This window comes from Alligator mississippiensis, chromosome 2 (genome assembly GCF_030867095.1).
Source record: "Alligator mississippiensis isolate rAllMis1 chromosome 2, rAllMis1, whole genome shotgun sequence".
Classification (NCBI taxonomy): Eukaryota; Metazoa; Chordata; order Crocodylia; family Alligatoridae; genus Alligator; species Alligator mississippiensis.
In genome coordinates, this window is record NC_081825.1 from 296211960 (window position 1) to 296232212 (window position 20253).

Here is a 20253-nt window from a genome sequence, read left to right on the forward strand (position 1 = left end):
GAGCCGCTGTCCCTGGGGCCGGGCGGGGCCGGGCCGGGCCGGGCCGCGCGGCTGCTCTCCCCGCGGCGAGGCGGACGCCCGCCCGGCAAAGAAGCGGGGCGATTTGGACGCGAAGCCGGGCAGCGAGGAGACGCATCCCGCGGCGCACAGCACACCCGAGCACGAAAACCGGGGCCCGGTCACGCTGCCGGCGAAGCGCTGGGAGAGAAGGGCTCCGCACCCATGTCACCCCGCCTTGCAGTCCGGTAAGAAAAGCAGAATTGCAAACGCACCCGCCTGCCCCGCCCCGCCCGGCTTAGGGCCGCCGTCTCGTTGCGAGGCGGTAGCCGAGGCGGCTCCGGTCACCGCCCGTGCCCCGCCGCAGTCAGCGTTGGAGCTGCAGCGCTGTGACAAACTGCGTTGCAGACCTGCACGACGCTGGCAGGCCGCCGCACACCCACAGGGCTGGAGCACGCGCCCCTCCGCATCTGGCTCATCACATTTGTGGGATCATTTGCCCTGAGCCCATCCTGGGGGACGAGCGCATCCTGCCTGCTGGAGCCCATAGGAGCGGTGGGCGACGCAGACCCGGCTTGGAGGAGAGATTTGCCAGAGAGGTGCTGCCCCTCAGAAGCGCGCGCCGCCTTGCCAGGTTTATTGCAGCTCCTTGCAGAGCAACTACGGCGCATTTTTAGTTGCTCCAAGCCAAATCTGCGGAGGGACTTGGGGGTCGCAGCACTCTGCCACCTGGGATAATCCCCAGTGCCAAGGCACATGCCTTATCTCGACGGGCATTTTCGAGGCGGAGATGGATACTGCAGAATGGGATTCACACAACCCAGCAGGCTGAGCAGGGAGCTGCTTAAACTTTGATGGTAGGAAATGCTGGGTTAGGCCTCAGCCCTGAGTTTAGCTGGCTGCCTGGCTGGCTGTGCCCCGATCCCGCAGGCTCCCATCTCGTACCCGCAATGCCAGGGCTTTGCTGGAGTTGTCCGTCCCAAGCCAGGTCGGCTCTTGTGAAAAAATAGAGCGGGAAAGAGGAGCACTTAACCGGGAAGCTTTTCAAATCCCCACTGATTTTGAACATGGTGGGAACCCAGGTCTCCTGCTCCCAGCAAGTGTCCAAACCACTAGGCAATGGGCTCTTCTGGAGCAGGGCTTGCCCAGTCATTCTTGTTGAAGCTGCTCCATACCAGTAGCCTAGGGACTTGCACCTGATTTTTCCATGGCTCTGGTGAGCATCCTCACCACTGCACTAGAGAGAGTCACTTGGCCTTGCTGTTCCTCTAATCCTGATTGCACAAATGGAACAGCTCCAACAGGAGCAACCGAAATGCCATATAGCCTGGTGACGGGGGCCTTGCTTTGGATGCAAATGCCTAGGGCGCCAGTCTCCAAAACATGCAGTGTTGGACTTGGAAAGCGGGTCTCTGAACTCCCAGGCGCTATAGGCCCAGAAGGGATGACCCAGTGCTAAAAAGACTCGCCAGTGTCTGAATCTGTCTTCTATGTGATGCCTGATCCAATCGATACAGCCCTGAGCAAGGGAAAATTTAAGAACTGCTGGGGCTGAAGCATAAGCAAGGGCTAAGAAAGAGGGTTAGTTGCAGCAAGGGCTAAGGGCAGTTTTATACATGGCCACTAGCAGAAACTACAGCCCTGTGGGGTGAGGCAGCAGCTGGCAAGGATTCTGAAACTGAAATATTTACAGACCTTTTTCTCTTTATCCTTCTACTTAATTTAAACTGAATCGAGTCACGGCCATTCAATCTGAGGTTGTGTTCTACCGACAGCTCGCCTTAAACGCTCTCGTTACTTACCAAACCAATAACTGCCCATACCTCTTATTGGTTCGATACATTTACTGCAGAAGAAACCCATCATCAATTACTCCAGAGTAAATATGTCACGTGTTCACCTCCTAATTCGCAGGCAATAAGAGGAGATCCTTTGAAGTCCCTATCACAATTATGACAAGATCAAGATCATGAGCCACTCATCTTGATGCTTAACGATTGATCATCTGTCATGATCTATGATGATCTATTAAATCTTTTCATCAAGATGATAGGTCAGATACTACTCAGCTGTTGAAAATTGGTACAGCTATTCTTATTTCAGTGGAAGCCAAATAGAGGTTTTTTCCAGAGGAGGATCTGATACAATTTCACATTCTCATTAAAGTTACCATCTTTTTGATGTTTTATGCATCAGTGCTTCCAGGTGCTCTAGCAGTCCTGTGTAGGAAAACTCTAGGTTCCCAAAATAACATGAGACTTAACAGCAGAGAGGCTACATGAGGAATTATCACCTGCTTGTTTTCTGGACAAGACAGCTAACATTATGTGAGGACCATTTCTATTCTGAAGTGATTATGCTTTTAGCTATATGACACTTGGCCATCTTGCCTGTGAGAACGCCACAATTTTCCCCCTTATCCCTAGTGAATTGTTTTGTTTGGCTTTGATCTGAAAATATACACTTGAAGATAACTGAGGATGAAAAAAAAAAAAGGATATCAATTAAATTTTAAACAGGAATAATTGCATAATTTTTGGTTTTTTTACACCTTCAAAAGCAAAGATATTTACAATTAAGTTTCTACATTTGATTGCAACTCTGACCTTGTTCTTTAGTAGTACGATGTACGTGTTAATCACAAACATTCTTTTATGTCATAAAGAAAAGCAGCAATGTAGAGTCACTTGCTCTATAGGAAAATTAATGGCAATTTACAAGAAATAAAAGCGAAAAGTAGAGTTTTTTTTACTGGCTATGAATTCTGTTCTCAATAAACGATACACACACACAAAAAAGGAAAAGGTTATAGTAATCTTAGCTGGATACCTTAATGACTGGTGACAGATTAGCTAAAAGATGTGTTAAAACAAAGTCCATGGACAGTGAGTTTTATAATATATTTGCACTAGGCCATAGGATGAAAAAATGGACCAACACACTAAAGCTTTGCATAGTAACAGGTAAGTTTGTAACAAGACCCATCTCCAAATTTGTACTCTGATACAAAAATATCTTAATGTTGACCTCAGATAGTTATTCCAATTATAGCAACAGATAAGCACATCTCGCTGCCCTACGGTCCATGGGTTTGGGAGGTAATTATGTCTTAATGCTGCTAAGGTCAGTCTCTGGGTGAAATTCGAACCCTATGGAAGCAAAACTCCCCTATTACCGGTATTTCAGCCTTTTTCTTGTGCATTGTGCGGAAAAGATCCATGTGAGCGCATATATCAGATTTAATAAAAGAACAAGTGAGGGAGAATTCAGTGCTGCATCCGAAATAATGGAAGACACTGGCCTCGTGCTGAAGAGCTGGGAGCCTAAAGAAAGAGCTATCACACGAATGCACTGAGACACCCGGAGAACAGAACAACACTCAAACTGCTGTTTCCACTGTAATGGCTATCCAACTCCATCAGTTGGGAATCTGAGCCCAACTTTGGGAGCACATTACTGGCACAGAAGACGACATGAAATCAAGGATGAAGTAGGGCGCTCGCCTATCACTCACTCTAGTCCATGAGGTCTACATTGGCCTTGACTCCATCCCCAGCTGTGCATGAAAGCACAATGCGCTCCATGCCTTTGCCTCCCTGTTCAGGTGACTGGACTATTCTGGACAGGTTCACAGAGAAGGCAGGCTGCGAGGGACCTCAAGACCACGGCCAGATGAGTGTGGTCATGCAGTATGTGGCGTTGCAGACACGTCTGCAGCGCCACATACCTCACATTCATCTGTTCTCCACGCTGCAAGGGAGCAGTGTATTTTTTTAATCCAGGGGGCAAAAAAAAAAAACAAAAACGGTGCAAAAAAGGCAAACTGGAGTGGTGCACACGATGACAACATGCGCCACTCAAAAACCAGAGCCTGGCCACCAGGCTCTGAGTAGTGGGATCACCACTTCTGTAGCCCCAGATAAGGCTGCTGTAGCCCTTACCGTGGGGTAACCTGCCACGTGTCAGAGCAGACATGGCAGGGGCATTCCCCGGGGACAGCTGGCGGCACACCTCTTCTCCAGAGAATCAAACATGCTCATCTGAATGTTGCCCAAGAGATCATCTAGTCCAACCAGGGATCAACTGGTGATCTTGGTGTTGTTAGCACCATGCTCAAACCAACTGAGCTCAATGGCTGCTAGCTCCGAACAATGAGAAGGTTTAGACCACTTTCTGGAGGGCAGAAGTAAGGTGAATGAGGGAGAGATAGGGTTGCTTGCTATCTGGCTAAGAAGTAAATTGGGTGTTGTTACTGATTTCAAGACCCAAAAGGACCCTTACGTTCATTGAATTTGACCTGCTCCTCATCAGAGGAAGTGGGAAACTTAGGCATGCTTCCTGTGAACGGTGAGCTGGAACCGTGCCTTGGCCAATTGGAAATGCATGGGTAGCGTGCTCTGGATCTGTACCATTTGTATGCAGTGCAAGTCGAGGAGACCTGGAAAGAGTACACGAGGCATGATGGGGACTTCCTTGTTTATATGTAGAAAAAATATCAGAGGGTTGCTGTTAATCTCGTTTCCCCAACCATAACTGGGTTTCTCGGCCTTCAGAACGGATGTTCTGAAATGTGATGTATAGGATCAGACACAAATGTATAACATTAACCCTACCTTAAAGATTCACGGATGGGAAATTTCCTTCGTTTATCTCTTAAAATTTAATAGGTAAAAATTTGCAGGCCTTGTTTTTGACTTCATCACTTCTTTGAAGTCGGTATCTTCAGCAGGATTTGATGATGAACTCCGCAGGTGGGGCCAAAAGGGAAGAAGGGAAAAGAGAGGTAGCAGGCATTCTGGCCTTCAAAAGTTCACACCTGCAAGATACGGCCCCGGGAGACGGTGGCAGTGGGACCTCAGCGTTCCTAGCCGCTCTAGCAGTACCGCAGCTGCACCCCTCGCCCCATTGCTCCCTAAAAGCTCCAAATTTGCTGAGCAGAGAACAGAAAAGTTGAGGTTCTGATGACACATTTTTCATAATTATGTGTATTTTCTGCCTGGGGTGATATCTTATTGCGCAGCATAAAAACGTTATCGATGGCATGCATCATGCTCCCTCCAAGTCAGCATCTATGATGATAATCAGGAAATAAATTGGGCCTCTACCAGCTGGCGTTCAGAGGCAAAACAATGCAGCCAGGGGCCCTGGGCAAGCAGGATGCAGGGGAGCAGTGGCAGCTTCCAGCTGCTGCCATGTCACCGCAGCTGAACAAGTGTGCTAGTAACAGTGGCCTTTTTCAGGCCCTCCCCTCCTCAGTCAGCACAGGGCAACTTCCCCAGTTATCCTACCCTAGTTATGCTACTGGATGTCTAACCTGGCTAGAGAAGATCCTTTTTATGTACGAAAATGAGATAATAAAAGCTGCTGCCATTACCTTGCTCCCTTCACCCTACTTTCACATATACGCACCCCGCCTATCAATTGGCATTTTTGTCTGGTTGGCGCACATCTCGCGCTCCCATTATGTATACAGCAGGAAGGAAAAATGCATGCATTTGAACCCTGCAATAACTTATTGTCCTTCCTGGTGCAACCACCCAGAATAGGCACGCTGCCTCTTACATAGATGGCACCAGCAAGCTCAGTCACAGCCAGAGGCATTATCCAGGATGGTGCTGCTGCTTGAGATGGCTGACCTGTAGAGGTGGCATGTTTGAGTACACCTACTAGATACCAAGTTCTTGTAGCCAGCCATCTTGCGATGTCCAGTGCTACATGAAGACGTGCCCAGTGAGGCGCCCTTTGCCATGCACACACGCACATTCTGACAAGGAACTGGCAACACAACGAAGATGAAAACTAGAAGGAAATCCCAGCCCATACAAGTGTAGCCAGCTCTCACGCTCCAAAGAGGTTTTATACAACTGAGCAGCCTCTGCTCTCAGCATCCATGCTCCTCTACGTGTTACTTCGGGTTGGTCCAGGTGCTGGAGCTGCCCATCATGTCCCACCAACCGGGAGTTAACCCCAGAAGTGAGGCACTGAGGGGCCACCCTACCACCTTGCGTAGGACAAGAAGTGTTAACAGCTCTGGAGCATCCTCCTCGCAGCATTTCCATGTGGATGCTTGCAGAGCAAGATGGGGCTCATTGCCTTGGTGGGAAGGTTGAAAACCCTGCTGCTGCAATGCTGTTGGTCAATGGGACCTTGCAAAGACCCTTAACAGCTAAACACTCTGCTGCACTTAGTGAGCCTTATTGCTTCCCTTGAGTGCTTTTGCTGCTCTCTTTCCACCAACAGCCAATATGAAGAGATTGCATTCAGTAACTGAAAGCCACAGCTGGGGCTCGCTGTATTTGGATATTTTGGTCCTGTGCAAGAAGGAAAGGTGGATAAAAGTAAAAGCTTGTGCCCTACAAATACTAGAAGTGTATACTTTGGGCCACTTCGAAGTGCAGGAGAAGTGGAATGCATTGTACCAAGCAAGGGGGGCTAGCTGCTAGAGAGTACTAGTGCATCCTAAACTGCTCCAGATTCATGGCCTTCCCTGAACTGATGGGCTTTATGTTCCTGCTCCCAGGAGATTAGTGTTAAAGAACAGAGAAAGAATAAAGATTGCTCAGTAATAGTTCAGCAGCAGCTAAGTCTGCTGGCAGAAGAAAAAAAGAATATTTTAAGTGCAGACAGAGACAGGGAATCAAAACTAGTTTTTGGAACAGAGACATTAAAAATCAGTAACTTTTCCTTTCAAGCAGCCCAATAAATCTATATTTCAGGAATAAAGAGCCAGGTTCATGGGTGATATAAAGCAGTATGGCTCCTCTACTGTAAAGAGCCAGAGCAATTTTGACTTCAACAAGCTTCCCTTCCAACAAACACCCGTTGAAGACCTGATCCACAGAATCTGCAGGAGATACAACATGAAAGAATGAAATCCACAGTTCAAGGGCATGCCGCATGGCAGAGCCAAGGAGATTATTACTGAAGTTAGTCACCAACCCACCTCCACTCCTGGTTTCGAGCCTGTGCACCAGGATTAAATTTTGCTTCCATTAAAATGTCCTTCTTCATTTTGAATGTGCCCACCACACAGGCATATTACATAGAAGAGGGCACAATACTGCACAGGACACAAGTCCTTTTCCTGCACTATCCAGGGTAACACACACAACCCAGTGATGCCCCCCATCCAAGCCAAAACTTACCCCAAATCGTCAGTCTGCATCAAGCTCAATAAAGCTCCGCTCTGGTGAGTCACCAAAAGAGGTGACCATTCTGGCTTGAAAATGCCCCATCTTCCCTCCTGAAAAAAATGCTGTCAGACACTATCAGCAGTAATATCTCAGCCAACTTAAAGGGAGAGCACTGCAGGAGCAACTTCCACAGTAACCACATTTCAAAACAGGCAGTGATATGTCAGTGAGTTGCTTAAATACATGCCCAATGATAAGCACTTGGGCAGCCTCTCTGATACCAAGAGGACTTAAGGTGAAACCCATTAAGTTTCTTGCTGGGTCTCCTCTTGAATTTCATCCAGAAACACTTATGTGCAAAGTTCCCCTGATGTGAAACAGCTGGAAAAGAACAAATGGCACTCTAGATCCCTATGATCCCACCTGATCCCACTCTAGTTCCCTATGATCCCACCTGAGCTATCTCCTGGGTTTCTACTCAGTCCTGAAAACATTTATTTCATTTATAAATTAAGCTTGTTTGCTGTGGTGTTTTATTCTGAATGTAAACGAGGCATCAAAATGAAAGGGCCTACCCACTGGGGAATTGTGATCTCTTCTGATTCCAGTAACTCATGTGCCATAAATTGGATTAAAAACAAAAAGCATAATCAAATCCCCATATACTACTCCACGACCCACAAACTCATCACACAACCCAGGAGTTGCACCAGGTCTGCCCTCTTCACACACCGTCACCAACAGCAAAGATTGTCTGTCCTCAGAGAGACCCACTAAATAGATTCAGATGTTAGGATCGGAAGGGACCTCAATAGATCATCGAGTCCGACCCCCTGCATAGGCAGGAAAGAGTGCTGGGTCTAGATGACCCCAGCTAGATGCCTATCTAACCTCCTCTTGAAGACCCCCAGGGTAGGGAAGAGCACCACCTCCCTTGGGAGCCCGTTCCAGACCTTGGCCACTCGAACTGTGAAGAAGTTCTTCCTAATGTCCAGTCTAAATCTGCTCTCTGCTAGCTTGTGGCCATTGTTTCTTGTAACCCCTGGGGGTGCCTTGGTGAATAAATCCTCACCAATTCCCTTCTGCGCCCCCGTGATGAACTTATAGGTGGCCACAAGGTCACCTCTCAACCTTCTCTTGCGGAGGCTGAAAAGGTCGTTTCTCTAGTCTCTCCTCGTAGGGCTTGGTCTGCAGGCCCTTGACCATACGAGTTGCCCTTCTCTGGACCCTCTCCAGGTTATCCGCATCCCTCTTGAAGTGTGGTGCCCAGAATTGCATGCAGTACTCCAACTGCGGTCTGACCAGCGCCCGATAGAGGGGAAGTATCACCGCCTTGGATCTGTTCGGCATGCATCTGCTGATGCACGATAAAGTGCCATTGGCTTTTTTGATGGCTTCGTCACACTGCCGACTCACGTTCATCTTGAAGTCCACTAGGACTCCAAGATCCCTTTCCACTTCCGTGCCACCCAGCAGGTCATTCCCTAGGCTGTAGGTGTGCTGGACATTTTTCCTCCCTAGGTGCAGCGCTTTGCATTTCTCCTTGTTGAACTGCATTCTGTTGTTTTCTGCCCACTTGTGCAACCTGTCCAGGTCTGCCTGCAGCTGTTCCCTGCCCTCCGGCGTGTCCACTTCTCCCCATAGCTTTGTGTCATCTGCAAACTTGGACAGAGTACACTTCACTCCCTCGTCCAAGTCGCTGATGAAGACATTGAAGAGTATCGGTCCAAGGACCGAGCCCTGCGGGACCCCACTGCCCACACCCTTCCAGGTCGAAACCGACCCATCCACCACGACTCTCTGGGTGCGACCCTCTAGCCAATTCGCCACCCACCGGACTGTGTAGTCATCCAAGTCACAGCCTCTTAACTTGTTCACCAGTATGGGGTGGGATACCGTATCGAAGGCCTTCCTGAAGTCTAAGTATACAACATCCACCCCTCCTCCTGTGTCCAGGCGTTTCGTAACCTGGTCATAAAAAGAGACTAGATTGGTCAGGCACGATCTGCCTGCCACAAACCCGTGCTGGTTTCCCCTCAGCTTAATGTACAAGGTCTTCACCGAACCAGCAGTCTAGACCCTGCCCCCGTGAAACTATGGAAGTCAGATATGCAATTAGAGCAGTGGATGGTCAGTGTGTTAATATTTAATGGCTGGCTTCAAATTAAACAATCTAATGCTCACACCAATTAAAAAAGCAGCCCATTGCAGTGGTTTCTCAACCTTTTTAGGCACCAATGGATAGACTTGAGACTCCTGGCTAGGGTGACCATCATAAAGGACGGTCCGGTTGTCTTCTGTCCTCTATTGATATGAAACCGGATGCCTTTATGTCCTCTATTTTTCTCTTCAAGAGGACACAAAGTTGTGATTTGGATCTATAAAGATGTTTGTGGCACAGATGGGAATGAGATCTATAAAACATGCAAGGGTATTTAAAGCCAAACATGTTAAATGAAAAAGGGGCAATTGGTATTCATTGGGAAGTAAAAAACTCCAGGCTGTGACAATGAAGGTGAATTTCAGCTGTTGCTGGATCATCTGTTCATTCTGCCTCTCAGATTTACCGTTCTGGCTTTGAAGAATTCGGTTTTCTTTCACAGTGGCTGAATGAGATGGAAATAACCTTGCTAGGACTCTGATTCTCCTTGCATTGACCCTCGTGGAAATTGAGAGTCCCTTGATGGAGTTAATGGAGACTGTCAACTTTGAGGCAGGCGCTGTCATCTTGTTTCACGTTTATATAGGGCTTGGCACAGTGACAGCTCGATCCACGATTGAGATGCGTATAGTCACAGTGACTGGGCAGTAAGTGACACGAGAACATGATGATTTCAACCAAGAAATGCAGCTTGCAGTGATCGGAGAGATATGCGGTATTCCAGGAGCTTCCAGTTTTTTTTCCAGAAAACGTGAAATTTCGTTAAAAAAGTAAAACCGATCATTTTGGGCCAAAAAAGTTGGGGGTTTTTCAAGTTAAAAAAAAAAATTCCATGGGAAACATGTTTTCCCTAAAAAAATGTATTTAGTTAAATACCCAATTTTCTCTCTCAAACTGGAGTAGACAGAAGTGTTTCCAGCCATCCCAGTCAGTCCTAATTCAAGCAAGTTCTAAAATTTCATGCTCCTAAAAACTAAATTTCAATGTTTAAAAGGACTGGTGAACTTGGAACTGAAGCAAACATCCATTTTGGTCCCCAGCATGTGTGTGTTCAGCACTGATTCTCACAGGCTGGCCCAGACAGAGAAATAAAACACCTTAAAGCAGTAGCAGTGAATAATAGAGGGAGAGTAAAAATCTCTTGTGTGGTGCAGACTGTTTTCGGTGGTGTGTTGCTTAGGATCTGAACCCTGTTTTGGTAGGTAATCAGGCAACTGATTATTTGCAACGGTTCATTGACCATTCATTGGTTCATTGATCATTTGTTTCACGTGCCTGAACTAGATCAGTGCCACCAACAAAACGAAACCCTTGCGGCACTAGGAAGCTGGCTTTATTTCCATTCTTTACTCCCCAAGATGTGAAAGCGGCAGATGAACTGAGACACACCATTCTGGGGGACTGCACCATTTTGTCGTGCATGAAAAATGGGCATAGGCAGGCTGACAAGTGCACCCTCCCGGTTCCCTTATAAAAACTTGGTTCTCACCTTTGCAAGCTCTAATACAACCTTGGCAGTGACAAAAGGGAGAACTTTTTACATTTAGTAACATTTATTTCTGCATTCGGTATCAAGTACATAAGTGCAAATATTCAGAGTCCATAATTAAGTCCATTAGGAACTACAGAGAATGTAATACAAATTGTAATAAATTTAACAAGCTGGAACTCTCCAGTTACCATACATCAGCCTGTCAATCCCTTACAACAAAAGTACTGGGTTTTCGCTTTTGTATTAGTTATACAAAACTGACTACTATAAGTACCGATTACTGTTTATTTTGTCTGTGCTGGAAAACACTAAAACATCAGTCTACGATTCTATATAGTTAATAAAGATGAACCCAACCAGCAACCCAGTGACATAGAAGCAATTTTAACTATTGCATCAGTGCACTAAGCAGGAAAGCCCTAGTCACATGTAACATTAAAAGTTATAGAAGCGATGCCAGTAGAAGGAAAAACACTAAAAAAAAAAGAGAAAGAGAGATTGAGAGAGAAAGAAAGAGAGAGAGAGATAGAGAGAGAGGTCAATATTATTTAGGCTCTCACCATCATGCACTTTATAAGCAACACAAAAAAACCACATCTAGAACACTTTTCTCTTTACTATACTTTAGTGCGTGACACAAGTGATTGCAAATATTCTAAGTACAGAAGCAGCAGGGGAAAAAAGCTGCTTCGGTGTTTTATGTTTCTAAGATCATGGCGTTGAGGAAAATAAAGGAACGATAAATTTGCAGTAAAGAGTAAGAAGAGCTGTTTCACTTCAGACTCCCCCATTATTCACTACTTGTCGTTGATGGATCCTTGATGGCTGCTTTACTCTGCCTTTCTTTTAGTGCCCGGGATTTTAGCCTGAATCCTAGAAATAAAAAAAGGATCACACAGTCAGGCTGCAGTTCATCCAAACCATTCCGGAAGATTGTTCATTTTCCTAGCTAGAAGGTGACCATTGCTTTTTGCCTTCACTCAAGATGTGTCCAACAGCTATAAAGAGAGGGCAAGTTTGTGAATGGGAAAGAAGGGAGCTGGGATAAGACCACATTTAGACCCCAAACTGGGGCCTTGAACATGTCATGCTGCTCTGTGTCTGGTACCCACCCAACTGGAAGCTCTACAGACATGGCTCAGTGATGCAGATAGGGCCAATTTGTCCACTCTTAACACTGCGTGGATATAACTACCCTGCTGCAGGAAGGGAGCATTATGTGATGGAAAGGGCAGTGTCCTGGGGGACACTGCTGGTGGGGAATTGTGGGTCCGTGGCATGGCTATGGGCACACAGGAATGCACGACATGCAGGAGCAAGCTGTCTGGTCCTTAGTGACTGCCCTGTGCCTTGGATGTGCTCAGTGAACTGGGAACTCCTTTGATATCCTACTGCACGTTACCATCCATAGGGAACTAGAGATGAGGTCAAAATGCAACATTTGGGTATGGATTTTTTAATATTACCACAGCCCTGGGGTGCTCAGTGCTGGGAATTCAGGCTTGCTTAGCCCACCTTGGTTAAAGCTTACATATGAAGGACTCAGGCTTCTTGGTCTGCCTTCAACACGTGGGCTTGCAATACGGGGACAACGGGTCAGAAAAGGAGGAAGATACTGTTTTCTGGGCAGAACTGCACTCTGGAGCCATTCACAAACACTGAGCTGACGGCGAGGGAGAGGCTACAATTCGTCTGTCTCTGCCTGTCCTAAGTGGCCAAGTAGCTGAGTAAGGAAAAATGGAGGCAGCCAGAGAAGGCTGCTGCTGCTGCTGGCCGCATCCTCTCCATATAATAAAAGGACTGCTCCCTCCATAGCTCTCAAGTGGGAATGAGAGGGAAAAGGAGGATTTGGACTTGCCTTTACCCTGATCTACTCTTGTCTGAAAGGTGAGATTAAGCCACGGAGGGCAGAGTACTGCATTCTGCATGGGATATGGCCTTGAACTTCCCTGCCAGGCACCAGGGGCATGGGTAGGTGATGGTCTGAGAGGCAGAATGGCCTTAGGTGCCACCCCCAATACAGAGGTGTGCCCGAAGGCCCAAGTGAGCAAAAGTGATGCTTCTTGTCAAGTCTGCTGCTGAACTCACTTTGCCATGACAGTGTTTATGTGGGTCCGCACAAGCCCCAAGTATTGATCAATCTGTGCCTACAAAGAACAGAAACAGACATCCAGAAATCAGCATGACATCAACAATCAGAGCCACGTGTACAGTCAATCCCTCTGCAACAGTACCATGTTTGACAGACCTACCTGGTACTTGTCATATACGACAGGTAGAGTAAACATCGAGACCACGGCTGGGGGGAAAAAACGCAGCATTACAGTCTAGGAGTTGTCACACACAGAAAACAAGACGCATGCTAAACAGCAGCCAAAGCACGTGACGGCTGTCCCCGGGCATGGCGTTTAAGAATTTCTGTATTAAAACTGAAGTGCTTGAATCTTATAAACATGAGTTTTATCATCAATGTAGGCCTGATAGCTGAGAAGCAGCTAAAACACAGCCTTATGCAAATAGTTGGAAACAACAGAATGAGATGTAAGGAATATTTATTAGCAAGCAAAATAAACTGACCAATTATGGAGGAGGCACGTTGCGCAGCGAAGGTTGTTATTTTTCTAAATAGAAATCGCCAGGCTTAATGAAGTTAAAAAGACCCATTAAAATAAATGCTCATTTTTACCCATTATCAGAAGAGTCAGGCCATTGAAGAGTGCTCCAACATAGGTCAGCAGCCACATTAGTACTGCAAACTAAATTAAACACAAAGCATTAGCTCTCCAAACACCCACCTCAAGTATCAGCACAAGAGTAAATGGCTTCACTTATCTAGCTAGGACTCTGCTATATTAAAATGTCATTATCGTTGCTCATACATGTGCCAGCATGCTTCCGAACTAGGAACATCTGGAGCAGATAACATTAATTTTTGGTGAGCTTTCAAATCAATTTAAAAAGCCCCCCCAAACATTTACAGTGTATGAAGAGCAAAAGAAATCAACCACCTGTTTGGTTTTTTGGATAACTTACCTTCTCTTCTGTTCCCCCAGTCTCTCTGCTTTTCATCCTCTGTATTGGTTTTTTGCACATACAACCTTCAGAACCTGATGCTACATGAGCTTGGCTTGGGTAGACACCTAGCCACTGGGGGTCTTTCTAAGTAGGGTTTTTTGCTTGATTGATGTCTGAGACTGTAAACACTTTGGGGCTGCTGGGTGACATTTTCCAGGACTCCTTTGCTAATTTAGGAACCTGACTTCCGCCAATCTTCATCTTGATAATTTCTTCTTTATTTTTTGGAGGATGCTAAATGTGTTTTTGTTATCAAGCACTTCATAAATAACTGTCATGGGTGGGCAGGAACAAGACACACTTCTTCAGCAGGAAGTGATGAAAAGAGGGGATGGGTTGGTGGGCAAGGAGGAAGAGAAGTATCACATCCTAATTTTACTTAGAGATGAGTGAGTCTCAAACTGATGCTGCTAGCAGGCTGTATGCAGTACACTGCAGCACTGACAGAGGGACCATTACAGCGTGGAGAAGAAGACAGCTGTCTTTGGTCCAGATCCTTACAGCGTAACTCAGTATAGCTTTATGGACTTCACTGGGACTCTGACACTGTATATGAACCGAGCAGCTGGCCCTATATATTTAATTTTTCTAATATTGTGGATCACTACATTCAAATGTATAGCATTAAGTCACTACACTGTTAGATTAGAACCAAAAGGAGAGGAACCTTTATGCTGTACAGAAATACACAGCTAAGTTTAGACAGCAGACACTATAACTCTTGAACCTAATGGAATCAGTACAGTACTCTAATCTTTAAAATATCTCCTCTAGATTGGAGCTGGAAATGTGAAAGAAAATCGTACTTTTAAGGAATCCACCAGGTCCTGGACAAGAAAGAGTCTCCTCAGCTCTTTGACTGTACTGTTCACGTACAACTGGAGACAGTCTGTGTATTTCTGAATCTGGTCCTGTGAGAGAGACATTTCCATCTCCAGGTAGGCTCTGCCAAAAACAGAAAACCCATTACAAAACATGGGCAAGCTTGCATTTCATTCCCTCTCATGCTTTCCTTTTCCTGCTCTTCCCTACTACACAGAGACCCATTTTCTTTGCAGCTTTATTTGTGTGCTATGGACACTACAGGCCACAGAGCCATTGACATCCAGTGCTACCTTTGCGTACTGATATCCCACCCTTGCATATCTACAGGCTGCATTGCTGCTCCACTGGTGCAAACCAAGGGAAGAAGCCAATATGAAGAGGTCATACAAGGATACCCTTGTGATTCTTCCATCACATCAGGCCATTGAGCATGTGGGGTTCTTCCACACTAGGAGATAAGCCCTGAGTCCAGTCTAGCCCCTCAGATACTAGGTGATATACAAGTGGCCAAAGTAATTTGCTCAGAGTCACTGGGCCTCTGCATCAGCACTGGAATCCCACTCCTGGCATCACAGCTTCAAACGAAAAGTTGGTTCTCCAGTACTATGATGCACACACAAAGAGGTACAAAACCACCTATCAAGTTAACTGTATCTATGAAACTCGGTGGATCACTTGGGAGTGGATGGGCAGAGTGATGGGTGGCTCATCTCTGTTCTGCTTGGTCCCCATCCCAGCTTGTCCCAGCCCTCACTCCTCTTTCTGTGCACAACCTGGCCCCATTGAAGGTTCTCATGAGGGGCCTTGGAAAGTTGAAGGACTCCTCTCTCCACTTGCACATCAAAGAATCAATGGACCGGAAGGGACCTGGAAGATCAAGTCTGGTCCCCTGCCACAGACAGGAGGTTAATGAGCTCAAATGAACTCAACGAGGTGCTTATCCAGCCTCCCCTTGAACACCTCCAAGGATGGCGACCGCACCACCTCTGCCAGGAGTGTGTTCCAGGTTCTAGTTACCCTTACACGAGAGGGGTAAAAGTCAATCTGCAGAGGGTCCCATCTCATACCTTCTGTCTTTACAAAGTAAGTTGAACCACTCCTCCAGTTGACAGTCTAACCTCAATGGGGTAAAGATACAAAGCATGTTCACTCTGAAGACAGTATCAGCACTTAGCATTTACACAGCATTATGCATGTTAAAGCACATTTATCTAGTCATTCAATAAAGCAAGCAACGGCCCAGATCCTTGCTACTGGGAGAAAAAGTATATTTGCTGCAACAGAAAGTATATTTGTGCTTAATGCAGATGAGGCTTTCCCTTCTTTCTTCCCAGTAACCTGCAACTTCTCAAATGTTTTAACTTTCCAGCTCAAATGTTCAGGGTGATCACCTGGAGGGTGATCTTGATTTTGTTTTTAAATTTGAGCAAATACAATTCAGGAGCGTTTTGGACCACAGACACAGGGAAGGTACGTTTCCCCTCCATTAGGAATAAAACAAGATGTATAGCGTATATACAAATATTGATGGCAGATGAAGAAAGATGAATGTCACTAAGAATGAATTCTGTACCCGATGAACAAACACCCCTGGCAATGACGGAGAAGCACTCACTTGAAAGGATGGCCTTCATCAGTTTTCTGCACGGCCTGTAGAACTGATTTGTAGATTCTGAAGCTAATGGTGGCTGAGAGCGCAGCAAGTGCCAGGTAGGCAATAACACTGACGACGCTGAACTGGGTCAGAGAGAAGAACAGCAGAAGGAGGCTTCCAAACACTATGCCCGTCTGCTTGATGTCACGCCAGTACAACAGGTCGATAGCTGGGAAGGGAAGAGAAACAAGTCAGACTCTAACACTGGAACAGCTTCAAACTGATCTGCTGGTGACGAGTCGGAAGATCAAGATCATTTTCAGACAGACCAAAACACGAAAGATCATTTCCGTTACAACAAAATAAATAGGATCCAGCTCTGTTGACATCAGTGGGGGCAACCAAGATCAAACTCTGGCTGGAAGTCCCTGTCTTTCATTATCAAAATGATTTAGTGTGTGATATTCTTGCCTTTGAGGCATATGGCCACTGGTCTGAATCCCAGGCCCATAACTGGGCTTGTTTCCAGAGTGACAATAACGTGTAGGGGTATGTGTTACTGCCAGTGGTATTTGTTGGAACATTTCCCAACCATTGCTTCTGATGGAAAATGTGGTTTTTGATGGTGAAGTATCTCTTGACAAAAGTTTCTTTTTCTTCCTTTTGAAAAGTTTGGATTTTTGACAAAAAACCCTAAACAAATATTTTTCAATTTTTTGGAAAAATATTTTTCAGCTTTTAGTTGCTGACAACAGAAGGTGCTGAATAGATTAAATCTTTATATAATGTAAGGATCATTGCATCGGTGCAAAAAAGTAGCAGACAGGTGACACAACCAGTAAACTGGGGTATCTTTGTGTAATCTGCTAGAGAATTACAGTATCCCTAAAAAAAATCAGGGTAAAACTCTACTGTTGTATGTTATGCCCGTTGAGGTTTCATCTGTCCACTGCCAGCCTGAAGCAGCCGTTGCTAAATGCCAACAGGCTATTACTTAGTTCTTCACTACTTGGGGGCAAGATGCTATAACAGCATCTACTGTCTGCCTTTACTGATCCTGGCGTAGTTTGTATCAGTCTACAAACCCAATGTAAGTTAAACTGGGGTAAGTGAATGTCTGTCCAAGCCCTGAAAAATATTTTACTTTATCAATGAAAAATCAAGTTACAATGAAAGTTTGGATGAACATTTTGTTGTTGTTGAATTTTTCAGCAAAAATAAACCTCATCCCAGTCATTACAGTACTAGGGAACCCCTTTCAGATGAGATGTTTAAAAAAAAATAAAAGGTCCCATTTCCTGAAAGCTGGTGACTATCTGTTTGGAACATAAGCATCCTACGATACTTTTAAGACATTTTCTGAGGTTCAGCCAACTTCCTGTTTCTGTATCGATGATAGATTTTAACTTAAACAAAGCTGGTGCCATAAAACATTTTCTGCAAACATATCATTTAGGTTTTGCACAAGTTCTCCTTTTGGGTTCATTTAACACTGAGACCATAACAAATAATCTTAATCTTATCGGGGGGGGGGGGGACATTTATCCTAAAAGTAAAATATAAAGCAAATATTGCAGAATATGCATGAAATCTGACTTCCAAATTCATGACCATGAATCTTTGCCTCTTAAGTCTGATTCTAAGAGTAAATATCATTCTACCTGAGAAACGATTCATGCCATATAGCAGACGTATCCAGTGAAAACAGCTCAGATGTTACACACTTTGCTTCCCACACCTTCTCACTATCGCAGTTACACCACTCCAGCCCTACCACAAAACACCGAATAGTTACGATGAACGGCTGAATGGGACCAAGCACTAGTCACAGATGTTGGCTGCAGGATAATTCTGAACAAAGAACAAACTGCAACAACTTGAATATTCACCAGAAAGAGAGGCAAAATTCATCAAATAAAACATTATAAATGATTAGCCCAGCAATCATTTTAATCTCCAAAGCTATGAGTCATTACTGAAGGTTTGCCTGTAGTCAGTGAGCTATCATGACTACTCGTTACTACAACCTAGTTATTAGTGTCACAACTACTGCTGTTACTCACTTTTGTTCATCATGTTGCAATTGTGGACAAAAAACTACAATTGTTAAGCCAAGTCTTATTCACTTTCTATGAAACAGGAGTTCTCTAATAACATCATAACTCCTTTATGTTTCTAAATGTATGGACTCGGTCTCCACTATGGAAACACTGCCACATGTAAGCGGTCCTATACAGTTGTGTGTGATTACTTATAAAAGCCTTCATGTTTGTAGGATGGGGGCCTAAGAGCAATGGATTAACTGCCCTTGCCATGCTATGTCCAACTAAAAAGAGATGGATTTTCAGGATACCCGAACTCAATGAATTCATTGCCAAGCATCTTTTCAGAGCAGGCGGTGAGAAAGCCTGTGACCTTGAGAGAATTCAGGCATCTGGTTGTGGGATTGAGGTGTTAATTGAAGTCCACAGTTCATATTTGTGCTGAAAACTTCCTAAAAACCCCAATTCCTAAAAAAGCCCACTAGTTGATATGGGCAAGGCCTTGATGCAAACCCCACCCGCAGTACCTTTGATCACACTGCACACGGCAGTATTTTCACTCCAGCTATGCAGGATCAATGAAACGAGCACACGCGAGCATTAGCCGACTAGCTCGGAGGAGCACTGCGGATGCAAAGGCACATGGTGATGAAATGGTGACCCTCACGCCAAGGAAAAGCAGTGCCTCATAAATAAGGACTGGGTCAATATATGAACGCCAGCTGAGCCAAATGAAATGAACCTGAATGAATGGGGTTATAACACTTTACATTAGCAGAGGACAAAGGCAACTTCTAATCCCTTCATTAAGCAATATGATTTATATCAAATTCCAGCACAGGGTTATATTCTCACCAAGGCATGCAGAGCTTTCCAGAAGTGTTACCCGCATCAATGGCTAACACAGTGCCCACCTGGGTGTGAATATAATCCCGAGTGTGCACCTTCCTGACCTCAGATGACTCCCAGCTGGAGCTGTTCTTGTAGCATGTTAATTTTGAAATGATTAATTCATGAATTCAATTAATAAAATAACTGGCTGATGCATGAATGAGTTGTCAGCACTTTGTCTAGAGAAATAACAAGCAGTGCAGAGAAAAGCTGCTCGCTCCATAAGTACGTTACCGTTGCTTTTTTCCTGCCGCCTCATATTGTTTGGGATTTCTCTTTGATGGAAGGTGTTTCATTGTAAAGAAAGAGAGGTGCTGCTTGATGAGGACATTGCGGCAAACTCGACGCAGAATGGATATATATCAAGTCAGCCACACGCAACTACTAGAAGCCAGTGCACATCTGATATAAGATATAAAAAACAACTGGGCTCCTGCGGTAGCCAGTGAGAACCTGGGAAAGGAGTTATGCATCTCCAAAGTACCATGCAACTATCAGTGCAGGCTGCAAAGATTGCTGTGGCATGTTACCTTTATGGAAAAGTTACATCCCAAGTGCGAGCTTGAACGCCACGCAGAATGCAAGGCAGATGAAGTAGGCATATGTTATAAGGTTAGTTTTGATGGATTTGGCATCTCCTAAAGCACACGGGGCAAATTCTTGGTAGTGGGCTCAGATCAGTGATCTGAACTGTGCTGTTTAGTTTAGGAGAAAGGAAGTTTTCCCGGACTTGGGAGTAGTAGTTAAGCTTCCCTCCAGCCTTTAGGGTAGTGATTCTCAACCAGAGTGCCGTGAAACCCTGGGGAGCATTGAGATCCTTACAAGGGTGATGCGGGGTGCCACACAGTGTTAACACTGCTAGGCGTCCAAACATGATTCACAAGATAAACCTAGAGATTTTACATAGGAATCCATAGTATTAAAAACACCCACACCTGTTGTGGTCTTTCTGAGTTCTCTGCAACAGAAGAATTGCTCTAGTATTTTTTGTGCTCAAAAAAGTTGTGAAAATTAACACCTGGCATTTTCCAGGGGGTGCCTTG

At 45.4% G+C, this 20253-nt stretch overlaps 1 protein-coding gene and 1 long non-coding RNA gene across 5 annotated transcripts in view; one reads left to right on the forward strand and one right to left on the reverse strand.

The window, feature by feature from the left end:
- Window positions 1–19: 19 nt before the first annotated feature.
- On the forward strand, window positions 20–14806 carry LOC132248870 (uncharacterized). The gene is made up of 2 exons (XR_009460323.1): window positions 20–245; window positions 14633–14806. It is a non-coding gene; the product is annotated as an uncharacterized LOC132248870 (long non-coding RNA).
- Window positions 10823–20253, reverse strand: part of RTN1 (reticulon 1) — a 262796-nt gene continuing 253365 nt past the window's right edge. For all 4 annotated transcript variants that reach the window (XM_019480011.2, XM_014598838.3, XM_006269692.4 and 1 more), the window contains 6 exons: window positions 16299–16506; window positions 14665–14803; window positions 13470–13539; window positions 13036–13082; window positions 12872–12930; window positions 10823–11656 (listed from right to left, as the gene is read on the reverse strand). In XM_019480011.2, the coding sequence (XP_019335556.1) occupies window positions 11614–11656; window positions 12872–12930; window positions 13036–13082; window positions 13470–13539; window positions 14665–14803; window positions 16299–16506 (566 nt within the window). In that variant the 3' untranslated portion in view covers window positions 10823–11613. The remainder of the gene's footprint in view (window positions 11657–12871; window positions 12931–13035; window positions 13083–13469; window positions 13540–14664; window positions 14804–16298; window positions 16507–20253) is intronic.